We start from the raw sequence: 16,437 nt of genomic DNA on the forward strand, positions 1-16,437 counted from the left end.
TCTGATTTGGTGAAGACTGCCAGTCTCGCTAGCGGGATGAAAGCAGAGCTCACCATCTGCAGCATCGTCGACAGGACTGACTGCGGACCTTTGGTACAGAGCCGAGTGAAGGGTCTGAATCAGAGGCTGAGGCGGTTCTGCGACCGTGTGGGCTGTAGATTCCTCGACTTGCGCCATAGGGTGGTGGGGTTTCGGGTTCCGCTGGATAGGTCAGGAGTCCACTACACGCAACAAGCGGCTACACGGGTAGCAGGGGTTGTGTGGCGTGGGCTGGGCAGTTTTTTAGGTTAGATGGCCTTGGGCAAGTCAGAAAGGGCAACAGCCTCAACGGGTGCGGGGCAAAGTCAGGACATGCGGGGACCAAGCAGCAATCGATATTGTAATTGTCAACTGTCGAAGCTGCGTTGGTAAAGTACCAGAACTTCAAGCGCTGATAGAAAGCACCGAAGCTGAAATCGTTATAGGTACAGAAAGCTGGCTTAAGCCAGAGATAAATTCTGCCGAAATTTTTACAAAGGTACAGACGGTGTTTAGAAAGGATAGATTGCATGCAACCGGTGGTGGAGTGTTCGTCGCTGTTAGTAGTAGTTTATCCTGTAGTGAAGTAGAAGTGGATAGTTCCTGTGAATTATTATGGGTGGAGGTTACACTCAACAGCCGAGCTAGGTTAATAATTGGCTCCTTTTACCGACCTCCCGACTCAGCAGCATTAGTGGCAGAACAACTGAGAGAAAATTTGGAATACATTTCACATAAATTTTCTCAGCATGTTATAGTCTTAGGTGGAGATTTCAATTTACCAGATATAGACTGGGACACTGAGATGTTTAGGACGGGTAGTAGGGACAGAGCATCGAGTGACATTATACTGAGTGCACTATCCGAAAATTACCTCGAGCAATTAAACAGAGAACCGACTCGTGGAGATAACATCTTGGACCTACTGATAACAAACAGACCCGAACTTTTCGACTCTGTATGTACAGAACAGGGAATCAGTGATCATAAGGCTGTTGCAGCATCCCTGAATATGGAAGTTAATAGGAATATAAAAAGAGGGAGGAAGGTTTATCTCTTTAGCAAGAGTAATAGAAGGCAGATTTCAGACTACCTAACAGATCAAAACGAAAATTTCTGTTCCGACACTGACAATGTTGAGTGTTTATGGAAAAAGTTCAAGGCAATCGTAAAATGCGTTTTAGACAGGTACGTGCCGAGTAAAACTGTGAGGGACGGGAAAAACCCACCGTGGTACAACAACAAAGTTAGGAAACTACTGCGAAAGCAAAGAGAGCTTCACTCTAAGTTTAAACGCAGCCAAAACCTCTCAGACAAACAGAAGCTAAACGATGTCAAAGTTAGCGTAAGGAGGGCTATGCGTGAAGCGTTCAGTGAATTCGAAAGTAAAATTCTATGTACCGACTTGACAGAAAATCCTAAGAAGTTCTGGTCTTACGTTAAATCAGTAAGTGGCTCGAAACAGCATATCCAGACACTCTGGGATGATGATGGCATTGAAACAGAGGATGACACGAGTAAAGCTGAAATATTAAACACCTTTTTCCAAAGCTGTTTCACAGAGGAAGACCGCACTGCAGTTCCTTCTCTAAATCCTCGCACAAACGAAAAAATGGCTGACATCGAAATAAGTGTCCAAGGAATAGAAAAGCAACTGGAATCACTCAATAGAGGAAAGTCCACTGGACCTGACGGGATACCAATTCGATTGTACACAGAGTACGCGAAAGAACTTGCCCCCCTTCTAACAGCCGTGTACCGCAAGTCTCTAGAGGAACGGAGGGTTCCAAATGATTGGAAAAGAGCACAGGTAGTCCCAGTCTTCAAGAAGGGTCGTCGAGCAGATGCGCAAAACTATAGACCTATATCTCTGACGTCGATCTGTTGTAGAATTTTAGAACATGTTTTTTGCTCGAGTATCATGTCGTTTTTGGAAACTCAGAATCTACTATGTAGGAATCAACATGGACTCGCTTTATTTGTTCATGAGACCCAGAACATATTAGATACAGGCTCCCAGGTAGATGCTATTTTTCTTGACTTCCGGAAGGCGTTCGATACGGTTCCGCACTGTCGCCTGATAAACAAAGTAAGAGCCTACGGAATATCAGACCAGCTGTGTGGCTGGATTGAAGAGTTTTTAGCAAACAGAACACAGCATCAATGGAGAGACGTCTACAGACGTTAAAGTAACCTCTGGCGTGCCACAGGGGAGTGTTATGGGACCATTGCTTTTCACAATATATATAAATGACCTAGTAGATAGTGTCGGAAGTTCCATGTGGCTTTTCGCGGATGATGCTGTAGTATACAGAGAAGTTGCAGCATTAGAAAATTGTAGCGAAATGCAGGAAGATCTGCAGCGGATAGGCACTTGGTGCAGGGAGTGGCAACTGTCCCTTAACATAGACAAATGTAATGTATTGCGAATACATAGAAAGAAGGATCCTTTATTGTATGATTATATGATAGCGGAACAAACACTGGTAGCAGTTACTTCTGTAAAATATCTGGGAGTATGCGTGCGGAACGATTTGAAGTGGAATGATCATATAAAATTAATTGTTGGTAAGGCGGGTACCAGGTTGAGATTCATTGGGAGAGTGCTTAGAAAATGTAGTCCATCAACAAAGGAGATGGCTTACAAAACACTCGTTCGACCTATACTTGAGTATTGCTCATCAGTGTGGGATCCGTACCAGATCGGTTTGACGGAGGAGATAGAGAAGATCCAAAGAAGAGCGGCGCGTTTCGTCACAGGGTTATTTGGTAACCGTGATAGCGTTACGGAGATGTTTAATAAACTCAAGTGGCAGACTTTGCAAGAGAGGCGCTCTGCATCGCGGTGTAGCTTGCTCGCCAGGTTTCGAGAGGGTACGTTTCTGGATGAGGTATCGAATATATTGCTTCCCCTACTTATACCTCCCGAGGAGATCACGAATGTAAAATTAGAGAGATTAGAGCGCGCACGGAGGCTTTCAGACAGTCGTTCTTCCCGCGAACCATACGCGACTGGAACAGGAAAGGGAGGTAATGACAGTGGCACGTAAAGTGCCCTCCGCCACACACCGTTGGGTGGCTTGCGGAGTATAAATGTAGATGTAGATGTAGATGTAGATGAACCCTCTGCCAGGCACTTAAATGTGATTTGCAGTGTATCCATGTAGATGTAGATGAAGGGGACTGAAGGTTTGTGCATAAAATGTGAATTAATAATTTCAAAGTGCGTTCGCTTCCTTTAGGGCACCCCCTCGTAGAAATACACAGACTGAGAATCAAATCAGAAAACAGATAACAGACTGGGAAAATATAACAGTTGTAGTGACCCTTTATCTTCACGTCACAACCTGTGAAGCGCTCAGCGTGGCATAGATTATATCATGTTTTGTGCTGGATGTTTGGCATAGAAGAACGAGCGATGCGACTTATGGTTTACTCTTGCCGGCACCCAAAGTAAATGTCATCAAGTCCTATTTCTTCATACAGTCCTTGGATCTCCCCACTATGAATGGTAATCCGTTTAGCGACTTCCGCACATGCCAGCTCTTAATTTGCCCTCGGAGTTAGCTGCTAGGCTGCTGATATCCACATGCGTCTTCCACAGTTCCAGTTTGCCTTTTACGGAGACTCGATAACTATTTTGATGATCACAGAATCTGAACCGTTGAGGACGAGGGTTTGAGGCTTGTGTTGATGCGACCAGTGGGCTCTGTTCTGGTCCACTGGAAGCCTCTCGTTACCAGCACCAACTTCAGAAGGTGGCGCTAATCGAAGTGAGTAATAAGGTTTGTCGGAGTTGGCTTGAGGCAACCTGTAGTTAGCCTACGTGTTTCATGTGCACCAGATCGGACAGGCATATTCCACAGGGGAAGCACACAGCGCCGTCGTTAATGAAGCGATCGTTGAAGGGTCATACTGACCCTGCCTGTTTGCTAGCCAGACGTCCTAGTGTGGAGATGCCCATTTCGCTGTTCTTACAATGACATTGAATGTAAATGTTCTGTCAAGGTTATTCTCAGGTGCTTAGGAGCATAATAATACAGCACTCGGGTTCCTCCTCGTTCGGTCGCGGGGCAGAAATGATGGAAAGCGCGGCGGGACCTGCGGAGAGGCTCGCGAACAACAACACAGCGCGAGACGACGGACACGACTAACGAAGGACAGAACAAACAACAACGAGATCGAACAATGGAGTCACAAGGAAACCTAACAAACACGTCCACTCGGACACAGAACAAGTAAGTAAGCTGTCTAACGCGAGGCGATGTGTCAACAGACGTACGCGAGATTAGACTGGCTGGCTGAGCTTTTTTTTTTTCTTTATTTTGATTTTAAAACCTGTACAACAGGCAGGCTGGCAGCAGCATTCTACTCTGCTCTTCGGCCGCAGAATAGACAATGAGAAAAAACTTAAGAAATACACAGAATTTACATAACGGCGGATAATAAAACAGTAGACACATAAATACAAAACCACGGAGCCATTCACACTCGACGATAATCCACACTACAAACTGTTGACACGACACACAAACACTGAAGATGTCGGTGGCACATGTGAATGATGGAATGTAACGGTGAACACTAAACACAAAACAAGACGGAACACAAGAGAAACGGATGGCGATGATCTCCGGCGCGCTAATGTTCACGTAATGTGTGCGAGTCCGGGGACCTGCCAAGAGGGGGAGAAGGGTGAGGGGGAGGGAGAGGGGAGAACAAAGATGCCAATGGCTGAGGAGATGGGAGGAGGAGTAGACGGACGGGGGTAGGGGAAGCCCGGGTGAGAAGTGGAGAGAAAGGGAGGAGGGAGGGAAGGAGGAGAGAAGGGAGGGAGGGTGCCCAAAGGAAAAAACACAGGAAGTGGGAAGGGAGGATCAAAGTTGATAGGAGGGGTAGATGGAGGGGAGGAGGGCATCATCAGGGAGAGGGAGCTGGCAGATGCCATCTTGGGAGAGGGTAAGGAGGTAGGGAGATGGAGACCGGGTGGGACGTGGGAATACAGGCGCGGCAGCGGGCGGGGCCGGGAGAGGATGGGCGAGACAAGCGGGTGAGGAGGATTGAGTTTGCGGGAGGTGTACAGGATCCGTATCCTTTCAAGGAAAAGGAGGAGGTGGGGGAATGGAATGAGATCGTACAGGATCTGCGTGGGGGAGGGGAGACGGAGGCGATAGGCGAGGCGGAGAGCATGGCGTTCAAGGATTTGAAGGGATTTATAAAAGGTAGGGGGGGCGGAGATCCAGGCTGGATGGGCATAACAAAGGATAGGGCGGATGAGGGATTTATAGGTGTGGAGTATGGTGGAGGAATCCAGACACCACATACGGCCGGAAAGGAGCTTGAGGAGACGGAGTCGGGAGTGTGCCTTGGCTTGGATTGTCCGGAGGTGGGGGGTCCAGGAGAGTCGACGGTCAAGGGTGACGCCAAGGTACTTAAGAGTGGAGGTGAGGGCAATAGGACGGCCATAGATGGTGAGATAGAAATCAAGGAGGCAGAAGGAAGGGGTGGTTTTACCTACAATGATCGCACTGTTTTTGGAGGGATTGACCTTAAGCAACCACTGGTTGCACCAAGCGGTGAACCAGTGAAGATGGGATTGGAGAAGGTGTTGGGAACGCTGCAGGGTGGGGGCAAGGGCAAGGAAGGCGGTGTCATTGGCAAACTGGAGAAGGTCGACGGGGGGTGACGGCGGCGGCATGTCCGCCGTATACAAAAGGTACAGAAGGGGAGAGAGGACAGAACCTTGGGGCACACTAGCGGAGGGAAAAAAGGTGTAGGAATCCGTGTTATGGATGGTGACGTAGGAAGGACGGCGGGAGAGAAAGGAGCCGATCAGACGGATGTAGTTAATGGGAAGGGCGAAGGTTTGGAGCTTGTAGAGGAGACCAGAACGCCATACGCGGTCATAGGCACGTTCGAGGTCCAGGGAGAGGAAGATTGCGGAGCGACGGGAATTAAGCTGTTCGGAAAGGAGATGAGTGAGGTGAAGGAGAAGGTCATCGGAAGAGAAGGACGGCCGAAAGCCACACTGGGTAACGGGAAAGAGGCGGTGCTGGCGGAGATGCTGGTGGATACGGCGGGTGAGGATGGATTCCAGGACCTTGCTGAAGACCGAGGTAAAGCTGACGGGACGGCAGGAAGAGACGGCGGACGGCGGTTTACCGGGTTTAAGGAACATCAGGATGCGGGAGGTTTTCCACAGGTCGGGGTAATAACCGGTGGACAGGACTACATCGTAGAGCCTGGCCAGGGTGGAGAGGAAAGAGACAGGAGCTTCACGAAGGAGGCGGTAGGTGACACGATCGTGACCAGGAGCGGTGTTGCGTTTTGTGCGGAATGTAGCAATGAGATCCTGTGTAGTGATAGGGGCATTGAGTTCCGTGTGTGCAATGTTGTCCAACTGGCTGAGCGAGAGGCAGGCGCTTAAGTATGCTATCGGGGGCGCCGCTATTGGCCGCTGGGACCACGTGTTCCGCCGTGGCGCCCCCACACTAAAAGCGGGCCAGGAGGCGCTCGCCGCCACAGCTTACGGCGCGATGGTGTAGAGACCTCTATGGGTCTTCGACGTCCATGACATCTGGCGCGGATTCAAATTCTGCTGCGCGCGGTACCAGACCGTATGTGGCTAACGACAACTTTTTCTGTTCTGTAAATGATGCGCACTTCTCCCCACAGTGTCAAAGCTTTTGCGCTGGGCAGCAATGCTATGTCATCTGCATACATGAAGCTTCTTGTACTTTGAGTCGGCGATTGGTCATTCATGTAGATGGTGAATAGAAGATAATAATAATGGCGTGTAACGAGGGCCTCCCGTTGGGTAGACTGCTCGCCTGGTGCAAGTCTTTCGATTTGACACCACTTCGGCGACTTGCGCGTCGATGTGGATGAAATGATGATGATAAACACAGTCATCACGAGGTAGAGAAAATCCCTGACCCTGCCGGGAATCGAACCCGGGACCCCGTGCGCAGGAAGCGAGAACGCTACCGCAAGACCAGAATAGAAGATGAGCTGGAATACTTCGCTGAGGTAGGCAATTTTTCTGTGTTCTCTTGCAACTATGCTGTGTTTATAAGTCACAAAATCTTGAGATTTTTGTAGAAGGGCAATGAATAATTAAGTGAGATGGAAGTCCTTGAGCAGGTTTACCAATGCTGCTGTGAAAGTAAGCGGACGCCATTGATCTAGGCAAATCAGGTATATTACATCTTTTTCTGCTGACCGCAGTCCTGGGGTTTTAAACCGTTGTTCGTAACAGGCGCCCAGAAAGCAAATTACACTACTGGCCATAAAAATTGTTACACCACGCAGATGACGTACTAGAGACGCGAAATTTAACCGGCAGGAAGAAGATGCTGTGATATGCAAAAGATTAACTTTTCAGAGCATTCACACAAGATTGGCGCCGGTGGCGACACCTACAACGTGCTGACATGAGGAAAGTTTCCAACCGATTTCTCATACACAAACACCAGTTGACCGGCGTTGCCTGGTGAAACGTTGTTGTGATGCCTCGTGTAAGGAGGAGAAATGCGTACCATCACGTTTAGACTTTGATAGATGTCGGATTGTAGCCCATCGCGATTGCGATTTATCGTATCGCAACAGAGCTGCTCGCGTTGGTCGAGATCCAATGACTGTTAGCAGAATATGGAATCGGTGGGTTCAGGAGGGTAATACGGAACGCTATGCTGGATTCCAACGGCCTCGTATCACTAGCATTCGAGATGACAGGCATCTTATACGCATGGGTGTAACGGATCGTGCAGCCACGTCTCGATCCCTGAGTCAACAGATGGGGACGTTTGTAAGACAACAACCATCTGCACGAACAGTTCGACGACGTTTGCAGCAGCATGGACTATCAGCTCGGAGACCGTGGCTGCGGTTACCCTTGCCGCTGCATCACAGACAGGAGCGCCTGTGTTGGTGTACTCAACGACGAACCTGGGTGCTCGAATGGCAAAACGTCATTTTTTCGGATGAATCCAGATTCTGTTTACAGCATCATGATGGTCGCATCCGTGTTTGGCGACGTCGCGCTGAACGCACAATGGAAGCGTGTATTCGTCATCGCCATACTGGCGTATCGCCCGGAGTGATGGTATGGGGTGCCATTGGTTACACGTCTCGGTCAACTCTTGTTCGCATTGACGGCACTTTGAACAGTGGACGTTACATTTCAGATGTGTTACGACCCGTGGCTCTAACCTTCATTCGATTCCTGCAAAACCCTACATTTCAACAAGACAACGCACGAGCGCATGTTGCAGGTCCTGTACGGACCCTTCTGGATTCAGAAAATGTTCGACTGCTGCCCTGGCCAGCACATTCTCCAAATCTCTCACCGACTGAAAACGTCTGGTTAATGGTGGCCGAGCAACTGTCTCGTCACAATACGCCAGTCACTACTCTCGATGAACTGTGGTATCGTGTTGAAGCTCCATGGGCAGCTGTACCTGTACACGCCGTCCAAGCTCTGTTTGACTCAATGTCCAGGCGTATCAAGGCCGTTACTACGGCCAGAGGTGGTTATTCTGGGTACTGATTTCTCAGGATCTATGCACCCAAATTGCGTGAAAATGTAATCACATGTCAGTTTTAGTATAATATATTCATCCAATGAATACCCGTTTATCATCTGCATTTCTTCTTGGTGTAGCAATTTTAATGGCCAGTAGTGTATAGGATAGAGACTTGTATATTGCTTGAGTCGCTACAGCCTCCCCAGTAATCTTAAAAAGAAGAAACAACTGAGATTATGCAGTTCTGTTGTTGTTGTGGGGTGAACCCTTACGATACGATAATTTGTAAGTGGCTGCCATCAGCAGGTGTTGCTGGCACAGACGACCCCTACAGGCAAATTCTTCAGGGTTTTGTAGAAAGTTGGAGTAATGTCGCTTCGGGAACACGGCCTCCTCCACGCGCTGGCAACACTTTTATTCCCAAAAAGCGACAATTCGTTCACACGCTGGTATTGACACGACCAGTCGAAGCATGTTGATAGAACAGCATACACAAGACGTACTGTCCAGTTAGCAACCACTGTGAGGTTGCAAGTTTATTCTTACTTCCATTACACGTGTAGCTTTACGTAGTGATTCCCTGATGTCAAAAGAGTATGGAGAAAGCGGTTTCAGATTAATAAAACACCTCCTATGCAACAAAGGGTAGTGCGAACCTCTTTCGGGCAGATTTTGTGACGTTATTATGAGGAAAAGTTTACGTTAAGTATTACTTATTAAACATATCTGAATTATTATGAGTTTGAAAATATTAAACTCACTGTTATCAGAGTGTCTTTTAGAGACTTGAAGTATTCCATTTTGAATTTCGGTAAATATACAAAGACCTTGTTGTTGGTCATTCTCTTCACAATGTCCGACACATCAACTTTGTCAAGATTTCTCTCGAGCTCTTGCAAACCATTCACTTCTTTTGGTAACAATACCACCATATTCAGATTCCAATCCTGAGGAAAAAAACGGAAACTGATTAGACCGAATTCAAAAACATAGCTGCAGCAAAATTTCCAAGCGATACAAGGAGATATTTATGTATTTTTACTCCAGTTACGGTTCATAAAATTTTTTTATACATCGAGTAAGTATTTCTGTCCACGATTACCATCTTCATACCCGAGTATACACAGTTTGCTAATCATATCGAGTCGGCATTGTGACTGCACCACTTTTACATATGTCGGCTCGATATGATTAGGAAGTGTATGTACTCAGGTCTGAAGACCGTAATTATGGACCGAAATTAATTACCTGATGTCAAAAAAAAAATTGTGATTCGCACCTGGAATATAATATGTATAAAATTGATTAGGTAGTCAGAAAATATCTTTCCACTGTATCTTTCACTTGGGCCTAGAAAAAAGATAATTTTACAATAAAAATAAAAATTTGTCCATTTAGAACTACAACATAAGGAGAAACAAGTTTATAGTTGTGGGCATTTCCGTAACAGCTGTATATAACTTCCAGTAGTTCACAAGAGAAACGCCTTTCTCATTCCGAACATGAAATTTTTTTATTTAACTTAATCACTCAGACGCGTTTCACCTTAGTTACAACGCATCTCGAGAGAGCGACCTGAAACACAACACGATTTTTTTTACATATAGGTTATCGTTCATACGTTCAGGATATACACTCCTGGAAATGGAAAAAAGAACACATTGACACCGGTGTGTCAGACCCACCATACTTGCTCCGGACACTGCGAGAGGGCTGTACAAGCAATGATCACACGCACGGCACAGCGGACACACCAGGAACCGCGGTGTTGGCCGTCGAATGGCGCTAGCTGCGCAGCATTTGTGCACCGCCGCCGTCAGTGTCAGCCAGTTTGCCGTGGCATACGGAGCTCCATCGCAGTCTTTAACACTGGTAGCATGCCGCGACAGCGTGGACGTGAACCGTATGTGCAGTTGACGGACTTTGAGCAAGGGCGTATAGTGGGCATGCGGGAGGCCGGGTGGACGTACCGCCGAATTGCTCAACACGTGGGGCGTGAGGTCTCCACAGTACATCGATGTTGTCGCCAGTGGTCGGCGGAAGGTGCACGTGCCCGTCGACCTGGGACCGGACCGCAGCGACGCACGGATGCACGCCAAGACCGTAGGATCCTACGCAGTGCCGTAGGGGACCGCACCGCCACTTCCCAGCAAATTAGGGACACTGTTGCTCCTGGGGTATCGGCGAGGACCATTCGCAACCGTCTCCATGAAGCTGGGCTACGGTCCCGCACACCGTTAGGCCGTCTTCCGCTCACGCCCCAACATCGTGCAGCCCGCCTCCAGTGGTGTCGCGACAGGCGTGAATGGAGGGACGAATGGAGACGTGTCGTCTTCAGCGATGAGAGTCGCTTCTGCCTTGGTGCCAATGATGGTCGTATGCGTGTTTGGCGCCGTGCAGGTGAGCGCCACAATCAGGACTTCATACGACCGAGGCACACAGGGCCAACACCCGGCATCATGGTGTGGGGAGCGATCTCCTACACTGGCCGTACACCACTGGTGATCGTCGAGGGGACACTGAATAGTGCACGGTACATCCAAACCGTCATCGAACCCATCGTTCTACCATTCCTAGACCGGCAAGGGAACTTGCTGTTCCAACAGGACAATGCACGTCCGCATGTATCCCGTGCCACCCAACGTGCTCTAGAAGGTGTAAGTCAACTACCCTGGCCAGCAAGATCTCCGGATCTGTCCCCCATTGAGCATGTTTGGGACTGGATGAAGCGTCGTCTCACGCGGTCTGCACGTCCAGCACGAACGCTGGTCCAACTGAGGCGCCAGGTGGAAATGGCATGGCAAGCCGTTCCACAGGACTACATCCAGCATCTCTACGATCGTCTCCATGGGAGAATAGCAGCCTGCATTGCTGCGAAAGGTGGATATACACTGTACTAGTGCCGACATTGTGCATGCTCTGTTGCCTGTGTCTATGTGCCTGTGGTTCTGTCAGTGTGATCATGTGATGTATCTGACCCCAGGAATGTGTCAATAAAGTTTCCCCTTCCTGGGACAATGAATTCACGGTGTTCTTATTTCAATTTCCAGGAGTGTAGATTTAAAGCAGTTCATTGAAGTTTTTACAGTAAAGTAAGCAAAAGACGTTTTTCTTGTGAACTACAACAGTATTATGAGTTTTCAAATGAAAAGGTACGCATTGTCGCAGCAACCAAACCAGCTGAAATTGACATTAGCCGCTTTGGGATAACGTACTGAGACATCTATGGACGCGATGGAAGCGTCGTTACCTATCCCTAAAAAATTCAAAGTTGCGTTCTCAGCAGACAAGGTGCTGCTCTCCGTCTTTTTCGACGTCCGAGGTCTGATACTCATCGACTACATCGAGCTAGGAGAAACCATTAAGTCATTAAGAGTGACGTGTACTGTTAGATACTCCGTAGCCCACCCAAGTAATCAAGAGCAAACGGCCTGAGCTGCTTACCGGATAGTGACTGTGCTCGGAAAAAAAAGAAAAAAACAACTCAGAGAAGCCCTTTAACTCAAACGACGAACTGAAGGACACAGGGAACTCTTCGGCTCTTGAAACAGTGAAATTGAAATTGTTGTGCTCAGACCCCTGTTGATTACTTTTCAATAAACACTACAGTGATGTTTCGTACCTTTTCTTTTGAACACCCCTCATAATACTCATGGAATTTTCTGAAACTTAGATTTCTGATGTGCAAATGCAACTAGAGCTTGCGCTATAACTTCATTAAAATCCTGCAGGGTGTACAGCCTCGCGATCTTATGAAATGCTTAAAATACTGAAACTCTAAAATAACCGACGTTCCTGCAGTTGCTTAGCACAAACACTGAGAAGGGGTTTTAATGAGAGCGAAGCCGGCTGCAGAAACGTGGGTATTTTAACTCGTAACATTTCTGTCCTTTGAAATATTTATGCAAATTTTTATTTAATTCTCACTAGTAGTATTGCTCATTCCTAAAATTATATGAAGAATTAAATATGTGGAAAATTGTGAAGCAAATTACCTTGTAAGGAAGCATAAGCGCCTGCGTATTTAATTCAGTTAAGTCAGCATACTGGAAATCGCCCTCGACGTACATCATATCAACATCTTCCGTCGTTCCCGACGGTAAATGGAAAGGTGTAGGCTTGGTTTCATCCTCGTAAAATACCTTAAGCCATGCACCCTTAAAGTAAATAGCGTTGACAAGCACCATGAGTGTTTCAGCATTCAAAACGCCTGTGAAAGTGGAACACCAAATGTAGAAATGGAGAAAAATCGTTTTTATATTACGATACAGGACTGCAACAAAAATTTCATTGATAATTTTACAAAATGGACTCGTAATGCATAAGAAATGACTGTTACAGGATAAAAACGAAGTACGATTCCATTGTTGTGATGTTCGCTCTACTGAAACATTTTTACTTGGACTCTGTCCAAATCATTGGTTACACATGCCAACGATGGAAAAACTTTTTTGCTGAAAATACCTTATTCTTATGTCTTTTAGGGCGGGAAATCCAACTATGATTCTTAAAAAACTGTATCAGCCACCATTTCTTCACATTTTACAGCTAAATTTATTAAATTAAGCGATTTTTTAAAAAAATTAACAGCTTTTATACAGTTAAAATAATTTTAAAAGGAGGTGTAATGAAGTAGATGACGTTGGTAGCACTGCTGAAAAACATTTTGTGGCAAAAAAATGTCAGTTATATTTCTGTGTTAACAGATGGTGTTTTGTTTACAGTCAGCCGAACCTCACTTTCACGTTTCCTGTACCTGTGCTCAGTACAATGTCTAATCGTGGTTGTAAAAACTCTGCTGACAGTTTTTGTTGTATTTGTGGTGAATTTGTGATTACAAAAGACCAAAGAAACATTACAGACTTTGTGAAAAAGGTTTATCTATCATACTTTGGATCTAAACTTGGTGATCAAGAAAAATCTTGAGCGCCGCATAAGGTATGTTATGTGTGTGTTGAAGATCTGAGAAAATGGTCCAAAAAGGAGAAAAAAGCCTTTAGATTGGCTGTTCATATGATACAGAGGGAGCCAAGAAATCATTCCGATAATTGCTACTTTTGCATTGTTCATGTTACTGGTCATAATTCGATAAACAAGAAGGTAATAAGCTACCATAACCTTCTGTCTGCCATCCGACCGGTAGGGCATGGTGTAGATTTGCCAGTTCCTGAACCACCAGATGATTTAAATTCTATTACAACAGAAATATTTTCTGACGCACAGTGTGATTTAGATGAACCAGATGATGATGAATTCCACTGTAATACAGAAAGTGTAGAGCCCAAACTGTTTACTCAGACCGAGCTTAACGATTTGGTTCGGGATTTGGGCTTTACGAAATAAAAAGCTGAATTGCTTGGCTCTAGATAAAAGAAAAGAAATTGTTGACAGTTGGAACCGGCATCTACATGTATAGAAGTGAGAGCAGCAATTTTCCACGTTTTTTCAACAAAAAGATGATTTAGTATACTGCTCATACATTCCCAGTCTCATGAATGAGTTTGGTATTTAATACAAAAAGGAAGACTGGAGGCTGTTGATTGATTCATCCAAAACTAGTTTAAAGGCTGTTTTATTACACAATGGCAACATGTATGCATCTGTACCTGTTGGACAGTCTGTACATATGAAAGAAAGCTATGAAAACCTAGAAATAGTGCTAAATAAAATAGGCTATTCTGCTCATGGTTGGATGATATGTGGCGATCTAAAAGTAACATGCATGCTTCTTGGTCAACAAGGTGGCGTTACCAAATTTCCATGTTTCTTGTGTGAATGGGACAGTTGGGTTAGGGATCAGCACTGGTGCAGAAAGAACTAGCCTCTAAATATAAAGTTAGGCGTAATGAGACAGTTTGTAAAGGCTTTTGCCTAAAAATGGACCAAGTTTTAAGTATCTCTGCCAAACGTTTCCACACCTTTCAGAAGCTAAACCAAATGAAGGCGACTTTGTCGTACCTGACATTAGAAAATTGATGTTTGATGTTAACTTTGAATCTATAGTGACCTTAAATGAGAAAGGAGCTTGGGTATCATTCAAGCAAATCGTTACAGAGTCAACTTTTTCATCTCAGAGTAGCACTTGCACCCTACATCCTCAATTATCTTTTGGATATACTCCAGTCTTTGTCCTCGTCTGAAGTTTTTATCCTCTACTGCTATCTAGTACCACACAAGTTATTCAGTGATTTTTTAACACATGTCCTATCGTCCCTCCCCGCCATCCTGTCACTGCTTTCCATGTGTTCCTTTCTTCGCCAGCCGCGTGTTGTAGCCACGCGCCTTTTCACGGTTCGCGCGGCTTCCCCCGTCGGAGGTTCGAGTTCTCCCTCGGGCATGGGTGTGTCTGTTGTCCTTATCGTAAGTTAGATTAAGTAGTGAGTAATCCTAGGGACCGATGACCTCAGCAGTTTGGTCCCATAGGAACTTACCACCACAAAAATATTTCTTCGCCAGTTCTGTAGAGAATATTATTCTTATCAGCAGCTTGGGTACATGAGGCGTTATGCTGATTGTGCAGTAGTTCTCGCAGTTATCTGCCCTTGCTGTCTTCAGGATTGCGTGGATGATATTTTTCTAAACGTCTGGTGGTATTCCTCAAGTGTCATTTATTCTTCACTTCAACTTGAATAGCCGTTTGGTCGCCAGTTCCACCAATGATTTTAGAAACTCCGAAGCAATATTATCTGTCCCTGGTGCGTTACCTGTGGTGTGCGTACTGTAAGACCTTCGGTACACACACCATCAGATTATTTGACTTGTCGCTCTAGCGAAGTAGGCAAGTGTCAGCAATATGTCTCGTAGTCTTATTGTGGCGTGTATATCTTCTGCCGTTAGGTAAGACGATAGAAATGCCATTTGCACGTTTAGAGTAGCAGATTGACGGTGACCAACTTTAAACAGAACTTGATTAATTTTCACACACATTTATTAAAATAATAACAATCATAAACCTTACTAAACTTGATTCTGGATGCTATTTACAACTGACAATCTGAAGTTCCTTTGGTCTTGGTACGTTAATCTTATTCTCACATATCTCTGATACTTGACAAAATGTCTATACATTTATGTTCATGGCAATGTACAGGAATACGATAATCTTATTAGGCGCAGACTGAAACTTGACTATAGACTGGTACAGACTAATGCAGACTGGTACAGACTGACGTAGACTGACTAATCGGAGGTCTGTACACTCGTTATAACACCTCGAGCGTTCAGGTATCACTGCGCGAGTGCGATCCGCGAGGAGAAAAGGTTCTACGTTAGCAGAAATCTCATTGACTGCGTGACATATTAATACGCGGATCGGCGGAAGCAGAATTTGGTCCGTCTCTAAGACAGCGCCATCTCGTAGTGCGGAGACGGACGAACGCTGCGCCTGCGCTGTTGTGCTTAGCGGGGCGCGCTCTAGTGGGAAAGTTCTGTACGCGCTGACTACGCGGAACTATGTGCACAACATTACCTGATGCAGGTCTTGCAAACTCCGCCTCTAATACTGGATACCCTATGTCTTCTATATCAACTCACATTTATTGGTCTACCAGGGGATTTCTAAAACTAAGTTACATACATTATTGAATGATGAATTACGCTTCAGAGTGACTCTGATTCATTTCAGTGATTTGCAACATAGTCATCAAGTCTCTTTGAACGCAGATCGTAACAGTCTACCAATAGCTCAGTTCCTCGACGATAGAAATTAGCGGCTTGGTCACGAAATCATTCGAGAACAGCTATGTGAAGGTCCTCAGCGTTGAAAATTCTCTTTTTCTCTGTCCTGAAACATTCACTAGGCATTGTCGTTTGTGGTCGATGTCGACGGCCTTTTTTTGTCCTTTCTTTCCGATCAGCAGCACCCACGTTCCTGCGGCCTAAGACAAAACGTTAG

General features: G+C 45.9%; 1 protein-coding gene across 4 annotated transcripts in view; it reads right to left on the reverse strand.

The window, feature by feature from the left end:
- The window catches only part of LOC124776848 (serpin B3-like), a 123,379-nt gene that overhangs the window by 57,800 nt on the left and 49,142 nt on the right, over positions 1-16,437 (reverse strand). For all 4 annotated transcript variants that reach the window (XM_047252017.1, XM_047252020.1, XM_047252018.1 and 1 more), the window contains exons 5-6: positions 12,539-12,753; positions 9,305-9,490 (exon numbers count right to left, since the gene is read on the reverse strand). In XM_047252017.1, the coding sequence (XP_047107973.1) occupies positions 9,305-9,490; positions 12,539-12,753 (401 nt within the window). The remainder of the gene's footprint in view (positions 1-9,304; positions 9,491-12,538; positions 12,754-16,437) is intronic.

The sequence above is a fragment of the Schistocerca piceifrons genome, chromosome 2 (genome assembly GCF_021461385.2).
Source record: "Schistocerca piceifrons isolate TAMUIC-IGC-003096 chromosome 2, iqSchPice1.1, whole genome shotgun sequence".
NCBI classification, from domain to species: domain Eukaryota; kingdom Metazoa; phylum Arthropoda; class Insecta; order Orthoptera; family Acrididae; genus Schistocerca; species Schistocerca piceifrons.